The sequence below is a fragment of the Mobula hypostoma genome, chromosome 2, assembly GCF_963921235.1.
Source record: "Mobula hypostoma chromosome 2, sMobHyp1.1, whole genome shotgun sequence".
NCBI lineage: Eukaryota > Metazoa > Chordata > Chondrichthyes > Myliobatiformes > Myliobatidae > Mobula > Mobula hypostoma.
In genome coordinates this window covers 159,354,691-159,373,575 of record NC_086098.1, presented here as the reverse complement: position 1 = coordinate 159,373,575, position 18,885 = coordinate 159,354,691, and the positions used below count along the sequence as shown (strand labels likewise).

The 18,885-nt window shown below is 45.7% G+C and overlaps 1 protein-coding gene across 1 annotated transcript in view; it reads left to right on the top strand.

The window, feature by feature from the left end:
* The window catches only part of slc5a1 (solute carrier family 5 member 1), a 186,800-nt gene extending 168,469 nt beyond the window's left edge, over nt 1-18,331 (top strand). The window contains exons 13-16 of the mRNA XM_063069286.1: nt 1,209-1,377; nt 5,902-6,117; nt 8,466-8,574; nt 17,941-18,331. Coding sequence (XP_062925356.1) covers nt 1,209-1,377; nt 5,902-6,117; nt 8,466-8,574; nt 17,941-18,152 — 706 coding nt within the window. The 3' untranslated portion in view covers nt 18,153-18,331. The remainder of the gene's footprint in view (nt 1-1,208; nt 1,378-5,901; nt 6,118-8,465; nt 8,575-17,940) is intronic.
* Nucleotides 18,332-18,885: the final 554 nt, after the last annotated feature.

Below are 18,885 nucleotides of genomic sequence, written 5' to 3'. Positions count from 1 at the left end.
GATGGAGTGAATGTACTCCACAAAATGGTCCCTTGATTTACATTGGATCTCCTATTATAGAGGAGGCCACTCTGGGATCACTGGAGACAATAAACAACACCGATAGATCTGCAGGTAAAGAGTGCCTCATCTGGTTTGGGGCGGAGGTGTATGGTGATGAGGGAGGAGATGTAGAGGCAGCGATTACTCTTATCACAGTCAGAGGTGGGGAGGGACAAGTGGGCAAGAGAGTGATCCCTGTGGAAAGTGAGGTGAGGAGCGGGTGGGAGGGGAAGATGTGCCTGCTGGTGGAATCCTGTTGGAGATGATGGGATAATGTGCTGGATGTTTGGTGAGGCAGGTGAGGACAAGAAAGACCCTATCCCTCTTATGTCAATATGGGGAGTGGGGTGAAGGCGAATGTGTGGGAAATGGAGGGGATGCAGTTGAAGGCTTCATTAGTAGCAGTGGTGGGAAAACCCTGTTTTCTGAAAAAGGTGGTCATCCCTTCACCCCCGCCCCCCCTCCCCCAGCAACCTACCAGATTCACCTGCCAGATTGTGCTGCTCTCCTACTCTGCTCTCCCTTTCCTTTTCAATCCTGATGCAGAGTCTCAGCACGAAACACAATCTGTTCTTTTCCCTCCATGAGTTCCTCCAGCATTTTGTGTGTGTTGCTTCTGGAAAATGATGATTGGTTTGTTGTTAGGTGTACGGTACTACAGCGCAAAACTTTGTCTTACATGTTATCTGAACTGCTTCCCTTCTCATAACAACTGAGGCAGTGCAAAGGAATACAGAATCTAGTGTTGCAACTACAGAGAAAGTGCAGTGCAGTGCAGGCAGGCAGAAAGAGCAAGGTGAAATAAACTGTAAGATTAAGAGTTCACCTTTGTTGCATAAGAGGCCAGTTCAATCGAGTGAGACAGAATCTATCCTTGAGCCTGGAGTTGTACATTTTCAAGCTTTTCTATCTTCTGCCTAATGAGAGGAAGGAACAGAGATAATTTCTGAGGTGGGTGGGTTCCTTAATTATGCTGACTTGCTTTCCCAAGGCAGCGAGAAGTGTAGGCAGAGTCCATGGAGGGGAGGCTGGTTTCCATGATGTGCTAAGTGCGTCCGCAAGTCTCTGTGGTTTCTCGCGGCCATTGGTAAAGTCTGTGCCTTGATACAAACTGGTGAAGGTCAATGGGGAACATGCTGAATTTCTCTCCAATGTTGTGTTCTCAGGGTCTTCACGTTGGTCCTGATTGGCATCAGCATTGCTTGGATCCCAATAGTACAGAAGGCACAGAGTGGAAAGCTCTTTGACTATATCCAGTCCATCACCAGCTACCTGGGCCCTCCTATAGCCTCAATCTTCTTTCTCGGCATTTTTGTCAAGCGTGTCAATGAAAAAGTAAGTTTCTAAACTTCTCTGTGTCCATCCTTTCTCATTTTCTTTCTACTTACTTTTTCTAACAGGCAAACAGCCACACTGTCGGGAGGTTAGGACCTTACCAGTTGGGGCTTTCCCATCACCAAATAAGCACCTGCATGAATTCAAGTGTGGAGGTAGATTTCATCGCTGACATTCCACTTTGCCCTCTTTCCTGTGTCTGTTGTTTCCGGCGTTCAATTGTTCCCAGTCTGGCAAAGCCCTGATGTTGAAATTTTTATGAGTGTTCTTAAAATCTTCACATAATGTCGTCCCTCTTTATAACCTTCAGAGATTCTGTCTGACTCTTGCACACTTCTCACTTTTCATTCCTCTTCCACAGGTAACACAGCCTCCAGTTGGCTCACCATTCTTACTTCAAAGCTAGTGACTCTTCGCTATTACTGAATCTAAACCCTGGAGCTTCTTGCTGTCCACAGCACTGGGTGCATCAGTTGAAGGTGGGAGCTTGAGAGATATTCCAAATCATTCAGAGACCAGGGAGAGCTCAGACATTATCAGCCACACCTGCAAGTAAGCAGTTGAGGTCCTGAGTGTGGTTACGGGTTGGACATCTGCGTGCACTGGTAGTTCAGAGGACGAGAGTTCCAATCCCAACAAACTGAGTCCCAGATTTCCACTGCAAAACCTGGCAGTGAAAAGCTGGTGTCAGTGAAGGAGACCATAAAGTAAACCTTGTCCCAAGATAGAATGTCCCCAAATGTCTCTACAGCTGGTCATGATATATATTGTGCTCACTCAAGCACAGGATCCCAGGAGGTTCCCCACTTTCCCTCTCACCAACATAACCCATGAGTAACCTGTGTCATACCAGTAAGCCTGACTCTGAGCTGCTGATCAGCATAACCACGTGTGATCTGTGTCATACCGGTAAGCCTGATTCTGAACTGCGGTTCAGCATAACCCACATGAGACCAGGGTCATCCCACATGCGACCTGTATCATACCGGTAAGTCTGACTCAGAATTGCGGTTCAGTGTAACCCACGTGTTTGAATCAGAAGTTAGAAGGATAGAGAGAAACGGCCCTTTAATTTCATCTGGAGATAATACCACTATAGCAGGCTGCATTTTAAACAACAATTAGAGTACAGGAAGAAGATAGAGAACTTAGTGACATGTTGCCTTGACAACAACCTTTCCCTCAATGTCAACAAAACAAAAGAGCTGGTCATTGACCTCATTGTGACGAGAATACACATAAAATTAAGATGTTTGCTGACCTAGGTTAGCATCAGTGACATCAGCAAGTGGTCTGCCACCTGCCCTCAGGGGAAGGAGAGATAAGGAACAATGGAGCAGCGTCTGGAGATGTGTAATGAAGGGACGTGGGAGAGAGAGAGCTGTCTGGAGCGGCTCCCCCCTTTGAACCCTGAACTGTTTGAAGTGGTGGACAGGCGATACCCCAGCAGGGGGATAAAAAGGGACAGGTTCGCTAAGGCGACACACACGCCGCCCGAGGTAACGAGACCCTGGAAGCGGTACGCTTCTCACGAGTCGGTGGGAAGTACCAGACAACGGCCAGGGTGGAAAGGTACGATCAGCGGGAACCCGGTGTGTGTCCGCCCTTGCCTGGGTGCCAGGTTCACTGCAGAGGATCGACCGCATCTGGAGGAGGGGTCACAGTCGGTGACCTCAGGTGACATCACCAAGGACCCGCCCAAAAAGTTGCTTGTGAGCCATCTCGCCGGTCTGTGAGTGAAGCCGTGTCTGAATGATCAGTTGCTCTCTTCCCCCACGTTGTCCATCGCCATGGCAACGATTACTGCGAACTGAACTACTAAACTGGACTGAACTTTGAGTCACTTTGAAATTTGGTCATTTACCCCTAGACAACGATAGAGCTTGATTGATGCTGTTATCTTAATTCTGTGCACATGTGTGTTTATCATCGCTGAACTGTTGCATTTATTATCCTTTCGATTACTGTGTTGCTTGTTTCTTTAATAAAACTTTCTTAGTTCTAGTACTCCAGACTCCAACTGAGTGATCCATTTCTGCTGGTTTGGCAACCCAGTTACGGGGTACGTAACATCATAAAAGGGGGAAGTGCATATGCTGCTGTCAACATCAATGGTGTTGAGGTGGAGGGGTGAGGGCTTCAAGATACATCATCTGTAGCCTGTTCTGGTCCTACCACATCAATATGCTGCTGACTGGCTCACTCTTGCCTGCAGGAGTACGTGCTGAGGGATGCACTCAAGCTTGGTGCGGCCACCGCGAAGGCCCGGTGGGGAAGGACCACAGTTTAAGGTTCATCACCCGTGGGAGTGGAAGGGGTCGGGTGGGGAGGAGAATAACCCTCATCAGCAATGTGGACAGATGAATCAACATGGTGCCCCAGGAGTGGGTGGAATTGTTAATTTGGAAAAGGAATTAGAGCCAACGCCTGCCTTTATTGTTGATAATTTTATTGTAAATAAGTCTTAACTCTTGACCAAGGGTTGAGGGTAAATGAACGATTTATTGTAAACATCCTTCATTTGTATATGAACAGAGAGTCAACGCATAATTTTATTGTAAATAACTTTATTTATTGAATAAGGACTCAGGGTCAACGAATGTTTTTTTAAAATATGTATATAACTTTATTTTGTAATACTTCTGAATAACGTATTTTTGGGAGAAAAGAAAACCACATCAATATCATGGCCAAGAAAGTTCTCAAATACTTCTTCTTCCTCAGGAAACTGAAGAATTCCACGTGACCTTGTCGATTCTTACAAGTTTTTATCAATGCACCATAGACAGCATTCTGTCTGGATACAGTCACAAACAACAGAAAATCTGTGGAAGCTGGAAATCCAGGCAACACACACAGTGCTGGAGGAACTCAGCAAGCCAAACAACGTCTGTGGTAAAGAGTTCTGCCGAAGGGTCTTGGCCTGAAACCTCAACTGTACTCTTTTCCATAGATGCTGCCTGGCCTGCTGAGTTCCTCCAGAATTTTGTATGTGCTGTTTTGATGCACAATGGTTGCTATGGCAACTGCTCTGCACGTGACCACAAGAAATAGCAGAGAGTTGTGGACACAGCACAGCACATCTCTGGAATCAGTCACCCTCTATGGACTCTGTCTCTACTTCTTGTTGCCTCAGTAAAGCAGGCAGCATATTTCAAAGACCCATCTCACACCAGACATTCTCTTCTCCCCTCTCCCATCAGGCAGAAGATACAAAAGCCTGAAAGCTTGCTCCACCAGGCTAGGGACAGCTTCTACTCCACTATTATCAGTCTCTTGAACGGACATCTTGTACAATAACATAGATTCTTGGCCTCACAAGCTACCTCATTATGACCTTGCACTTTATGTTTATCTGCACTGGACTTGTTCTGCAGCTTTTATACTTGGTTATTGTTTTACCTTTTTCTTGCCCAGATCACTGCTGTGATGATTTGATCTGTATCAACTGTGTACAAAACAAGCTTTTCAATGTAACACACATAAGTGCTGAAGGAACTCAGCAGGTCAGGCAGCATCTATGGAAAAGAGTAAACAGTTGATGCTTCGGTCCAAATCCCTTCATCAGGACTGAGAAAGAAGGTGTGGGGGGTGGGGGGAGACATGTCTGAATAAAAAAGTGGGGGGAGGGGAAAGAGGCTAGCTGGAAGGTGATAGGTGAAGCCAGGTGGATGCTAGCTTTTCACTGTATCTTGGTACATGTGACTATAATGAAGCAATATTAATACCAATACATTTGGCCCATCAAGTCTGTGCTGACCCTCAGCCACACGTTTACATTAATCCGACATCAATCTCATTTATTAATCTCCCCCTAGATTCTATTACCTACCTACATTTGGGGGCAGTTTACAGAGCCAATCAGCTTAGCAGCCTGCATATGTTTGGGATGTGGGAGGAAACCAGAGCATCCAGGAGAAACCTGTGGGGTTACAGAGAGAACCTGCAAGCTCCACACAGACAGCACCCAAGGTCAGGTGTGAGCAGCAGTTCAGAAGAAGACTGATCACGAGTCCTCAGGGTAACCTCTTCCATCTTCCCAGTGCAGCCCACATTCTGTGAACCCTGGTGAACTCTCCTCACCCAGACATGAGGCTAAACCCAGGGACCACATCTCAATGGTGTCCAGTCTCCAAGCTGCTTCTCCCTTTGATCCCCTATCACAACCGGGGCTCGGACCCCACACTCCATTGACAAATGGTACATTCCAATGGGAAATAACATATATGGACAAAATAGTGAAAATAGAGAGATGACAACAGAGATATACAAAATGATAAGAGGTACTCATCAAGTGGATCGCTGGACTTTATTCAGGGGTGGAAATTAACAAAAGAAGGGGGCATAATTTGGAGCAGAGTATACTGTACTGTTCTATGTTCCATTAACGAATAAAGTGCAAGCACACTGATGAATGACAGATGCTGCTTGACCTGCTGATTCTCTCCAGCAAATTGTGTGTTGCTCCTCATTCTAACATCTGCAGTATCATGTTTCTCTATCGAAGGACTTTCTGTTTTTCAGGGTGCATTTTGGGGGCTGATTTTTGGCCTCGCTATGGGCTTAGCACGAATGATCGCTGAATTTGTCATTGGCACGGGCAACTGTGTGACTCCCTCCACGTGTCCAGTCATCATCTGTGGTATACATTATCTCTACTTCGCCATCATCCTCTTCGTTGTCACCTGTCTGATGGTGCTCATCGTGTCCTTCCTGACAAAACCAATTCCAGACAAGCACGTGAGTCCAGACTTCTTCCCCTGTGGCACCTCTCTCTTCAGTAGATCTTAGGGCAGCCACTGTAAACTGTTTGGTCTATTGGAGATGATTGTGATGGTCAGTGTGTTTGGGATGGTTGTGATTGTCAGTGTCTTTGGGATGGTTGTGATAGTCAGTGTGTTTCTGATGATTGTGATCGTCAGTGTTTTTGGTATGGTTGTGTTGGTCAGTGTGTTTTGGATGGTTTTGCAATGGGGGGGATTGGGAACGGACCCAAATGCAAGACACAGACACTGAAGTACTAGGAACAGGAATGGACAAAACTAAATGACGGGACAGGACGCAGACTAGGAGTAGGGACAGGAACACAGACTAGGCTAAGGGAGCAGGACCAGGTTGAGGGACTGGGAACAAGGAGCCTGAGCGTGGACTCCGAGCCAGAGACTGGACAAGGGCCCAGAACCTGGGTCTTGACTCGGGCTCAGACCACAAAACTAGGCGAAGATATGACAAGGTTTGGGTAACGACCTGGCTTACCCGACGGAGGCAAGGAACAGGAAGGGGCAGAACCAACCGCAGGGTAACAGCAAACGGCCTGGCTTACCCGAAGGAGGCATGGGACAGAACTGACCGCAGGGTAACGACAAATGGCCTGGTTTAACCGACGGAGGCAAGGGACAGGAAGGGAGCTAGGTCCGGGGTGGCTCCAAGACTCGAGGCGGCCGGTAACCTTGGCAGACTACGGAACAGACAAATCCATATCTCGATGACTGCACTAGCCTTCCACCAGTGGGTTGCTCCAAGGGGAGACTGACAAGATGACCCAGCAACCACACTCGATTCCAGGGTCACTTATGTTCCCAGCCCCAAGATGAGCATCAGGTGCTTATGGTTAAGTCCAACCAAAACAAGGGACAGCCGGAAGACCCGGAGTCTGGAGTCCATGGACCAGACCATGAACCGGAATGCAGACTTTGGACCGGACCATGACAGATGGTTGTGATGGTCAGTGTGTTTTGGGATGGTTGTGATGGTCAATGTGTTTGGGATGATTATTTTAGCCAGTCTGTTTGGGATGATTGTGATTGTCAGTGTGTTTCTGATGTTTGTGATGGTCTGTGTGTTTCTGATGCTTGTTACGGTCAGTGTGTTTTTGTTTTTGATGGTCAGTGTGTTTCTGATGGTTGTGATGGTCAGTGTGTTTGGGACTTTTGTGATGGGCAGTGTGTTTTGGATGCTTGTTATGGTCAGTGTGTTTCCGATGGTTATGATAGTTGGAGTGTTTCTGATGGTGTGATGGTCAGTGCGTTTGGGATGGTCGTGATGGTCAGTGTGTTTCTGATGGTTGATGGTCAGGGTGTTTCTGGTGGTTGTGATGGTGAGTGTATTTGGGATGGTTGTGATGGTCTGTGTGTTTCTGATGGTTGTGACGGTCAGTGTTTTTTGTTTTTGATAGTTGTGTTGGTCAGTGAGTTTGGGATGGTTGTGTTGTTCTATGTTTTGGGATGGTTGTGATGGTCAGTGTGTTTCTGATGATTGTGATGGCAGTGTGTTTGGACTTTTGTGATGGTCACTGTATTCGGGACACTTGTGATGGTCAGTGTGATTCTGATGGATGTGATGATCAGTGTGTTTGGGATAGTTGTGATGGTCAGTGTGTTTCTGATGGTTGTGATGGTCAGTGTGTTTCTGGTGGTTGTGGTGGTCAGTGTGTTTGGGATGGTTGTAATGGTCAGTGTGTTTGGAATGCTTGTGATGGTCAGTGTGTTTCTGATGGTTGTGATGGTCAGTGTGTTTCTGATGGTTGTGATGGTCAGTGTGTTTCTGATGGTTGTAATGGTCATTGTGTTTGGGACGTTTGTGATGGTCCGTGTATTTGTTATGGTTCTGGTGGTCACTGTTTTTGGAGCTGGCGATGATCTGGGACTGTCTGTTGAGATAATCAACTGGATTGTGATGGTCTCTGGGTTTTGGACAGTCAGTGAATTAGAACAGGCAATGAGTTTGGGTCTGTTGGGATGATTATATGGAATGGGATGGTCAGTGAGTCTGGGGTGGTTTTTGAGGTTGGGTCACTGTTTTTGAGACCATGTTGTGTCTGGAGCCATCACTGTATTTGGGACGGTCTGAGTTTGGGGCAGTCAGTATGTCTGAGACCACGGTGTGTTTTGTATGATCAGCATGTTTGGGATGGTCAGTGTGTGTGTGTGTGTGTGTGTGTGTGTGTGTGTGTGTGTGTGTGTGGTGTGTTTAGTGTGTTTGTGACCGTCACTATGTCTGGGACAGTCACTTTGATATGTAGACAACTCTTCCATCTCTGATGCTGGAGATTGTGATTCAGTGACGTTGTACCAACCACTGTCCTCTAGCTCTATCGCCTCTGCTGGACACTACGATACAGCACCGAGGAGCGTGAAGACTTGGACCAGGACGAATGGAAAAATGAAGACACTGACAGCAGAATGGATGTTAGTGAAGGTACGCTAGTACATGCTCAGATCCAATGACATATTCTTGTAGGTATCTGCACTTAGTGGTCATACTCTCAATGGAACTGAGGATGCTTGCCAATGCTGGAACTTATTTTTGCTTTGTGCTTGGATATCACCAGCAAGGCCAGGTTAACTCCCCGAGCAGACTAGCTTGCTTGCATGCTAGTGCCCATGATGGAGCTGGCTGAGGTTACAACATTTCTGATCCTGTGCAGTGGCCCTCCAGATCAGGTGCAGCGCAGCAAGCTTGGGTCTGGTTCCTTGTAATGGCACAGCCAGTCAGAGACACAGAATTCAGGGAGAGAGTGAGCTGAGGCGCCTAGAGACAAGAGAAACTCTGAGATTCTGGAAACTGGAGCTAAAATCAGACAAGGAAGTCAGAGGGTCTGTGGAGGGGGAGGGAGGGGAACGTCGACTCAGACCATGTGTCGGGCATTTTCATGCCTTACAAGGCACAAGTTGGAAGTCTGTGTGGGGTGCCACTGCTTGCACAGACACTCGAGCAATGTGTGGTTAAGAGCCTTGCTCAAGGACACAAACACGCTGCCACAGCTGAGGCTCGAACTAATGACCTTCAGATCACTAGACGAACACCTTAACCACTTGGCCACGTGCCCAACACTAAGCGGTGGGGGAGAAATGGTCAACCCTGCATCAGAATTGTGAATGTAGTGGGGAGGTGCTGACAGTATAGAGAGGATAAGAGGGGTTGAGGTGATAGGTGATTCCAGGTGAGGTGGAGTTGTGGGCAGATGGAGCCAGGTGGTGGAGGGAGGGAATGGAGACAGCGACCAAAGCTAGAGACAACAAAGAGATGCAGATGGTGTGATCTGATGAGGAAGGAAAATGGTGAGTGGAAGTAGACAAGGGGGGGGGAACGGTGAACAGATGGGAAGAGTGGGAAGGAGATAGAGGACCCATTGGGTGATAGGCCAGTGGAGGAGGAATTAAACTGGCAGGAGAAGGGAAGGTCAGTACCGTCCCTGTGGACTGAACACAGGCCGTCCTCAAAGCCAGTGGCCCTGTGCCAGCTTGTTGGTGTGGTGTCCATCTCGTTTACCCATATTCTGTGCCCAGCCAGGGGTTGAATACGTGGTTGTGGGGGGCAGGGGGCAAGGAGACCCCTCTGTTTGCTGCTAGATTTCCCCCACTCCAAGGTGCCAGCCACTGTTGTGATCCAGCCCCTCACAACGCTGCTGGTGGGCTGTCATCTTCCATGATTAGGACCTCTCTGTTCCCCTGACACCCAGAACAAGACCCTCCCCATTTCCCATTACATCCTCAGCATTCATCGAGAGTACGCCTGCAGTCAGGCAGTCCTCTCAGTTAGAAGGGCCTGGTTGTTTATGCTCACTGAGGCACCTGAGGGCATCTTTTTAATTCTGGAGACCCAAGAGATGGCAGATGCTGGAACATGAAGCAACTCACAAACTGCATCTATGGTGGGGAAGTGAAGAGTCAACATTTCAAGTTATGACCTTTCAGCTGGACTGGGTTTCAAATATCAATATTACATTTGCCCCCATAGATGCAGAGTTCCTCCAGCAGCCTTTTTAATTTTACCTGTCTCTAGAATTTCACCATCACAGCTGAAATCTCCATCTGTGGTGTCTTCCTCCTTCGTGAACACAGATTGCTAAGTAACAGTGACCTCAGTTATTACAGATGATCAGACTGCTGTCTGTAAGGAGATTGTACATTTGCCCCCATGGTTTCTAACAGATGCTTCCATCTCCTCCCACATTCCAAAGATGTATGGGTTAGGGTTAGTGAGCAGTATGTTGGCACTGGAGCATGGCAACAATTGTGGACTGCACGTCCATGGACAAAAAACAACGCATTTCATTGTATGTTTCAATGTACACGTGATGGAGAAAGTTAACCTTTTATCTTTTAATCTACTTTAGTGACACTTTAGAGTTTTCAGCTGGTTTCACTTATACCATTCTGTGGTGTGAATGCTAGTTACAAAGGAGCCCCTGTTGCATCATAAAGAGGCTCCTGTCTGGGTGTGTCCATAGGTTTATTTCCACACCTCTGAAGGCAGGTTAGAGTACACTTCTGTCTGACTGCTGGGGCTGTGTGTGCTGTTGCAGTTATAGCAGTCAGTGTTTCAGTGAGTTGACAAAGGCTGTGTACATTCCCACACACCGACAACTTGGCCTCCCAAATTTTCCTATCATGTGACATATGGTTTCCTGACCTCTCAGCCACCAGTTTCCCCTGACTGCCGTGACCAAGTACTGAAGAAAATGTTTTTTTTAGCGATATAGCATGGAGTTGGGCCTCCGAGCTGTGGCTCCCCAGCAACGCCCGACAGCCCCGAGAAGCCTTCACCTAATCACAGGACAATTTACAGTGACCAAGTAACCTACACAATCTTTGGACTGTGGGAGGAAACCAGAACAGAAGGGGTACACCTATGCAATCCACGGGGACCTGCTTACAGACAGCGCTGTCTGATCACATCAGTCATAGCACTGAATGTGGCTGTTACTACCACTGCTCAACACATAGCATGACTGCCAGTTTTACAGCTCAGGCAATGACCAGGGACAGGAGGAGAAAAAAATGGAGAGAGAGGAGAGAGATGGAGGGAAAGAGTTTGAAAAGACAGTAACAAAGAGAAAGAGGGAGATACAGAACATAGAAGAGAGGGAATAAAGAGAGATAGGAAGAGGTAACAAAGAAAGGAGGAGGGAGGGACAAAGAAGAGATAGTCAGAGAAGAGAGAGAGGGAGAAAGGTGGGTGAGACAGGGAGAAGGAGAGAGAGAGAGGGAGAGAGGTGTGGGAGAGAGAAAGAGATAGGAGAGAGGGAGAGAGAGAGAGAGAGAGAGGAGTATTAACATGTTGGGCTAATGACCTTCATTAAAACAGGGAAGATTTACAAGTCTTACCCATTTCCACAATGAGAACTTCCAGCCCTTGTTCTCAGATTTCTGGATTGCTGCCATTAATGCCCTTACTACTCAGTGCCCGACACTCTAAAATGCACCCATGTTCACCAACACTCATGCTTTATTCCTGCTCCATTTCGATCCTTGTAACAATGTGATTTTGAAAGCCATTCCAAGGTAATTGGTGGGCTAAAACACGTCACTTCAGAGTTCATCTAGCTCATGGTAGTCTGTGTCCCTCAACACACAGACTTGTGGAAATCACAGTGCCCTACAGAAATTCACTACTCCCGTTGTACAAGTTTGTCAGCACTGGGTATAAAGCAGGTACTGGATTGAAGTGTCTCCTCTGATCTGTGCCTCCAATTAGCCACGCTGCAGTGTGGCTTGAACAAGCTATCTGTCATCTGCACATCTCCACCATCAGGGCTACTCTCTTTGGCTCACCTCTTAATTTCTTGGAATTTTCTTGTTTGATTTCCACAGTGCTGTTGGTTTTGAAAATCATGTTTGGACATTCAAAGTTAATATTAAACTCTCCTATTTTGTTGTGTGTAAACAAGGTTCTCTATTTCCGCCTGTTGTTTCATTGGCTGTGATATCCAACGATATGGCGGGTAGTGCTGCTACCTCGCAACTCCAGCGAACTGGGTTTGACCCTGACCTTGGGTGCTGTTTGAATGGAGTTGACCCGATCAGGTGCTCTAGTTTAGCCACATCCCAAAGACATGTAGGATATGTTACAGAATCGAAAAGCGCTGATGGACATGTGGTGGGTGGGAGGGAGAGAATATTGTAGAGATGCAGGGGAATGGTACTAATGGGATTGTTCTGCTGGGAGCTGGCATAGGTCTGATGGGCTGAATGGCCTGTTCTGTGCTGCACAGGGTAGCGTTCTGGCATAGTAACTCAGAGCTTTTCTATTCTCGTCACCAGTGTAGTATATAGTGGGATTGTTTTACACCAGGCCAGATAAAACTCACTATCACTCAGTTGGCAGAGCATCAAGGAACTGGCAGCACCCCATGAGGCAGTGGGATCAATATGGTTCCAGAAGCAACCTAACGAATACCAGGTAGCCATTGGAATGTCTACAGCATTCTCAAAATGGTTCAAAGTAGAAATTCTGCTTTGACATTTATCAGCAACACAAAAAGACAAATAATTATTTCCCACGATGGCCTTTGTAGTTTGTTTCTTTGGCTTTTGTCAGCTAAATACATTTGAGTTCTACGTGACGCACATAATTGCACAGATACTGATGCCTAGACACACACTGTACATACGACCAAACATGCTTCATTCATGTAAATTAGAAAACACATAAATATACTGCACGTGTATCCATACACACAGATACACACACACACACACAACTACAGACAGAGACAGACAGACACACACACACACACACAGAGAAATACAGACAGACAGACACACACACAGACAGACACACACATACACACTTACACACAGATACACAGACACACTCACACCTACACACTCACACTCTCACACTTACACACAGATACACAGACACACATGTATACACACAAATGTATGCACACAGACACACATGGACACACATGTATATACACACACACACACACACACACACACACACACACACATAAGGGAACAGTCTGGTGCTGATTTTTAGTATTAAAGCTGATTACGACTGATATGAACTTTGTACTCCACACACAGAGCAGTTCGCAACCACGCAAACTGCATGACTCCCTGCCAAGTTGCCAGGGTCCAAACTGCACAATCTGACCTATGCCTCTGATTGTCTGCAAAACTGCGTATGAATTCAGTTTCTGGAGAAGTAAAGGCAGGACGGAGAAACAGCCGAGATTACTTGCTCCTGGCTGTTTCTGCTGACAGCCCTGACTGACAGAAATTGTATGGGGCAAGTTTTAAACACAAAGAGTGGTGGATGCCTGGAATGTGCTGCCTGGGGTAGTGGAGCAGCTAAATACAACAGAGGTGTTTAAGAGGCTCTTATGTAAAGATCAGATTAGCATAGCTTTACTGATCACATGTACATCAAAACATATAGTGAAAAGCATTGTTTTGCATCAAATCAAATTAGCAAAGATTGTGCTGGGCAATGTCACTGCGCTCCTGGTACCAACAGCTCACCAACCCTACCTGTACGTTGTACTTTGGGATATGGGAGGAAACCAGAGCACCTATCCTGTCACGCAGAGAATGTACAAATTCCTTTTAGACAGTGGCAGGGACCAAACTCCAATCTCACTACTGACTGCTGAACCACGACATGACCGTACCACCCGTGACAAGCGCATGAAGGTGCTGGAAATGGAAGGATGTAGACATTGTGAAGGCAGAAGGGATTCACTTAATTATTTGATTAGTTCATAAGACTATAGGAGCAGAACGAGGCCAATCGGCCCATCAGGTCTGCTCAACATTCCATCATGGCTGATTTATTATCCCCTCAACCCCATTTTCCTGCCTTCTCCTTTCGCCCTGACTAGCCAAGAACCTGTCCACCTCCACTTTAAATATATTCCATGACTTGGCCTCCACAGCTGCCCCCGGCAATGAATTCCACAGACACATAACCCTCTGGCTAAAGGAAGTTCCCCTTCTCTCTGTTCTAAGTCGATATCCCTCTCTTCCGAGGCTGTGCGCTCTAATCCTAAACTCACCAACAATAGGAAACATCCTCCCACATCCACTCTATCTCGGCCTTTCAACTGGTTTGAATGAGATCCCCCCCCCCCCACCATTCTTCTAAACTCCAGTGAGCACAGTCCCAGAGCCATCAAACAATCTTCATACATTAACCCTTTCATTCCCAGAATTATTCTTGTGAACCTCCTCTGGATCCTCTCCAATGCCAGCACATCTTTTCAAATCTGCTCACAAGTGCAATCTGACCAGTGCCTTATAAAGCCTCAGCATTACATCATTGATTTTATATCCTAGTCCCCTTGCAATTAATGTTAACATTGCAATTGTCTTCCTTAACACCAACTCAATCTGCAAGTTAACCTTCAGGGAATCCTGCAAAAGGACTCCAAAATCTGTTTGCACCTCTGATTTTTTAATTTTCTCCACATTTAGAAAATAACCTATGCCTTTATTCCTTCCACCAAAGTGTGTGACCTTACACTTCCCTGGATTATATTCCATCTGCCACTTTTTTGCCCATTCTCCCAATCTGTCCGAGGCCTTCTGCAGACTCTCCACCACCAGCCATTCCACTTATCTTTGTAATGTTTGCAAACTTGGCCACAAAGCCATCAATTCTGTTATCCGAATCATTGACATATAACGTGAAAAGATGCAGTCCTAATACCATCCCCTGCGGAACACCACTAGTCACCAACAGCCAACAAGAATAAGCCCCCTTTATTCTGACTCTTGCCTCCTGCCAGTCAGCCAATCTTCAATCTCCATTCTAGTGTATTTCCTGTAATACCATGGGCTCTTATCTTGTTAAGCAGCCTCAGGTGTGGCACCTTGTCAAAGACCTTCTTAAAATCCAAGTAAACAACATCTACTCACGCTCCTTTTTCTATCTTGCCTGTTATTTCTTCAAAGAATTCCAACAGATTTGTCAGGCAAGATTTCTCCTTAAGGAAACCATGCTGACTTTGGCCTACCTTATCATGCAACTCTAAGTACCCCAAAACATTATTCTTATTAGTCAACTCCAACATCTTCCCCACCACTGAAATCAGGCTAACTGGCCAGAGTGCAGTGACATTTACAATTTTCCAGTCCTCCAGAACCATTCCTGAATCTAGTGACTCTTGAAAGATCATTACTCATGCCTCCACAATCTCTTCAGTTATCTCTTCCAGAACCTTGGAGTATAGTCCATGTGGTGTAGGTGACTTATATGCCTTCAGACTTTTCAGCTTCCCAAGCACCTTCTCCTTAGTAATAGCAACAACACTCACTTCTGCCCCCTGACACTTTCAAATTTCTGGCATACTGCTTGTCTTCCACAGTGAAGACTGATGGAAGAAACTGATGAATTCAGTTCATCCTTCATTTCCTTGTTCCCTATTACTATCTCTCCGGCATCATATTCCAGTGCTTCAATATCCACTCTCAACTCTCTTTTACCCTATATATCTGAAAAAAGTTTTGGTATCTATTTTATATTATTGACTACCTTACCTTCATATTTAATCTTTTCTCTCCTTATGGCTTTTTTAGTTGTTTTCTGTTGATTTTTAAAAGCTCCCCAATCCTCTAACTTCCCACTAATAATTACTATATTCTATGCACTCTCTTTACTTTTATGCTGTCTCTGACTTACCTTGTCAGCCATGGTTGTGCCATCCACCCTATAGAATACTTCTTCTGTGGGATGTGTCTATCCTATGCCTTATTGTTTCCAGAAACTCCAGCCATTGTTGTTCTACTGTCAGCTCTGCTAGTGTCCCCTTCCAATCAACTTTGGCCAGATCTTCTCTCATGCTTCTGTAATTCCCTTTACTCCACTGTAATACTAATACATTTGACTTTACCTTCTACAGGGTGAATTCTATCATATTATGATTATTGTCTCCTCAGAGTTCCTTTACCTTAAGCTCCCTAAGCAAATTTGATTCATTACACAGCACCCAATCCAGAATTCCCTTTCTCCTAGTGGCCTCAACCACAAGCTGCTCTAAAAAGCCATCTTGCAGGCATTCAACAAATTCCCTCTCTTGGAATCCAGCACCAACCTGATTTTCCCAATCTATCTGCATATTGAAATCCCCCACGACTATTATTTCTGGAAACAATTCGTAAGGCATTGCCCTTTTGCATGCCTTTTCTATCACCCATAGTAATTTGTAGCCCACATCCTGGCTATTGTTCAGGGGCCTATGTATAACTCCCGTTAGGGTCTTTTTACTCTTGCAGTTTCTTAATTCCACCCATAAAGATTCTACATCTTTCAATCCTATATCACCTTTTTCTAAGGATTTGATTTCATTTTTTACCAGCAGGGCCACCCATCCCCTTTGCTTATCTGCCTGTCCTTTGGATACAATGATTTTTTTTCTTTATTTATGAACTTCTTTCAAGTCATGACTCAGTGATGCCCACAATATCATAACTGCCAATCTCTAACTATCCTACAAGATCATCTATATACTGCATGCATTCTAATATAACACCTTCAGTCCTGTATTCATCACCCTTTTCAATTTTATAGAAACATAGAAAACCTACAGCACAATACAGGCCCTTTGGCCCACAAAGCTGTGCCGCACATGTCCTTACCTTGGAACGACCTAGGCTTTACCCACAGCCCTCTATTTTTCTGAGCTCCATGTATCCATCCAGGAGTCTCTTAAAAGACCCTATCATTTCCACCTCCACCGCCGCCGCCGGCAGCCCATTCCACGCACTGTCCCCATGTTACACTTCAATTCATCCCATTGACTGCAATTTTGCTCTGCCAGCTGCTTGTCCTTTCTCACAGTCTCACCACACACTGCATCTACTTGTATACCAATTGCTCCATCCTCAGCCCTATCAGTTCAGCGCAACACTGTGCAGCAACAGTCCTGTTCCTGTGCCGTACTGTTCTACATATTTAAGTCATCCTGTTCGGTGGGCTCACCCTGCATGTGAAACTTCGGATTGCACCCTGGCTCCTCTCACTAGAGGGCAGCACTGAGTTTTACCTACTCCTTCTGTCTTTGGGCACAAGGGGATGAAGAAGCAAGTGGAGGTGTAAAATCATGAGGACCACGGATAGGTTGAATGCATTCAGTCTTTTTCCCAGAGTTGGGGAATCAAGAATTAGGGGCATAGGGTTAAGGTGAAAGGGGAAAAAATTAATAGGAATTTGAGAGGCAACTTTCTCACACAAAGAGTGGTATATATGTGGAACAAACTGCCAGAGGAGGTGGTTGAGGAAGGTACAATAACAACTTCTGAAACACTCTATGAATCGATGAATGACTCTCACTAATGGGACTTTAAATGAGAGGCAGGCCTATCAAGAAGGGAAATCTGAAATACCAAGGAAAGTGGGAATCTCCTCCAGAAATGTGGAATGAGCTATGAGAGGAAACAGTTATGGCAATATCATTTAAAAAGCATTTCAGGATGTGTTTGTGTACATTTCTCTGATATTAAATTTGACCTCTGAACCTTTGAACTTTGACAGATACCTGGAAGGGTGGGGCTTAGAGGACCAAATACAGGAGATTGGGACTTGCTGATTGGGTACCATGGTTGGCATGGATTAGATGGGCCGAAGGGCCTGTATCCATGCCATATCACTCTATGACTCGAAAGGGCTGTGGTTTCTGACAGTCAAAGCTGAGCTATCCGGAGGACTATTAGTGAATTCAGCAGGTGTTTTGAAGGACTGGGATACTGACTGAGGGTGAAATACATGGCCTAAAAGCAAGATGAATAAGCTTCAAACCCCCGCCCATCCCTTTGGCTGTTCTTGTCACTGCAGAAACTCCCCAGGATGTAAAGTGCTGGAAGAAAGCCTACAACTGGTTCTGTGGGTTCGACCAACCGACCCAGAAGTTGAGCAAAGAGGAAGAAGAAGCCCTTCAGAAGAAACTGACCGACGTCTCAGAGGTGCCCCTATGGAGAAACGTGGTCAACGTTAATGCCATCATCTTGCTATCTGTCTGTGTCTTTTTCTGGGCCTTTTATGCATAAGTTGCAACGTTTTTTCACCTCTGTGCACAGTACATGGCTTATACACTTCTCTCTGATGAATGCACACCTGGATTAATTCAAACATTCTACAACACTATGTCATTTTTAAGACTCCCGTAGCTTTTTTATTTTTCACTTTCTCAGAAAGTAAAGAAAGCCATTGCCAAACAAAAAAAAAACCATAATGCAGTTATCTCCTCCTGGTTATCATCTCACACACAAGTACACCTGCAACACTGCAGTGGAATTAGGGACCATTTTACAACAATGTGTGCAACCAGCAGAATTCCTGCTTCCACACCCCTCATCAAGGCAACCTGAAGAGATATCTTTGAATGAGAATAATTTATTAAAATTTTTAAATGTGCAATAGCTCTGGATAGAAATAAAACTGCAATTGGAAATCTAATGGTAAGCTCTGGTTCCTTGTTTTCAATGTTAATCCAAATTTTCACATCACTAATCCTCCATTTCTGTAGATCTTTCTGTTGCTACTTCTTCTCAAGCCCATCACCCTTACTGGGGCATAGGTTGCCAAAAGTAGCTTGCCAGAGTCCTCTGTCCTGGGCTGGTAGGTGAAGATCCTTCCTCTCCCAATGATAAAGTCTTTGGAGCTTCTTTTGGCATGTCTGTAATATTGGGTTTCTTTGGGGATAAGTTTGCTAACCCCATGCCCAACCCTCCCCCTTTCACAGTCAGGCTTGGGACAGTCCATGGCAGAGTTACTTAAATG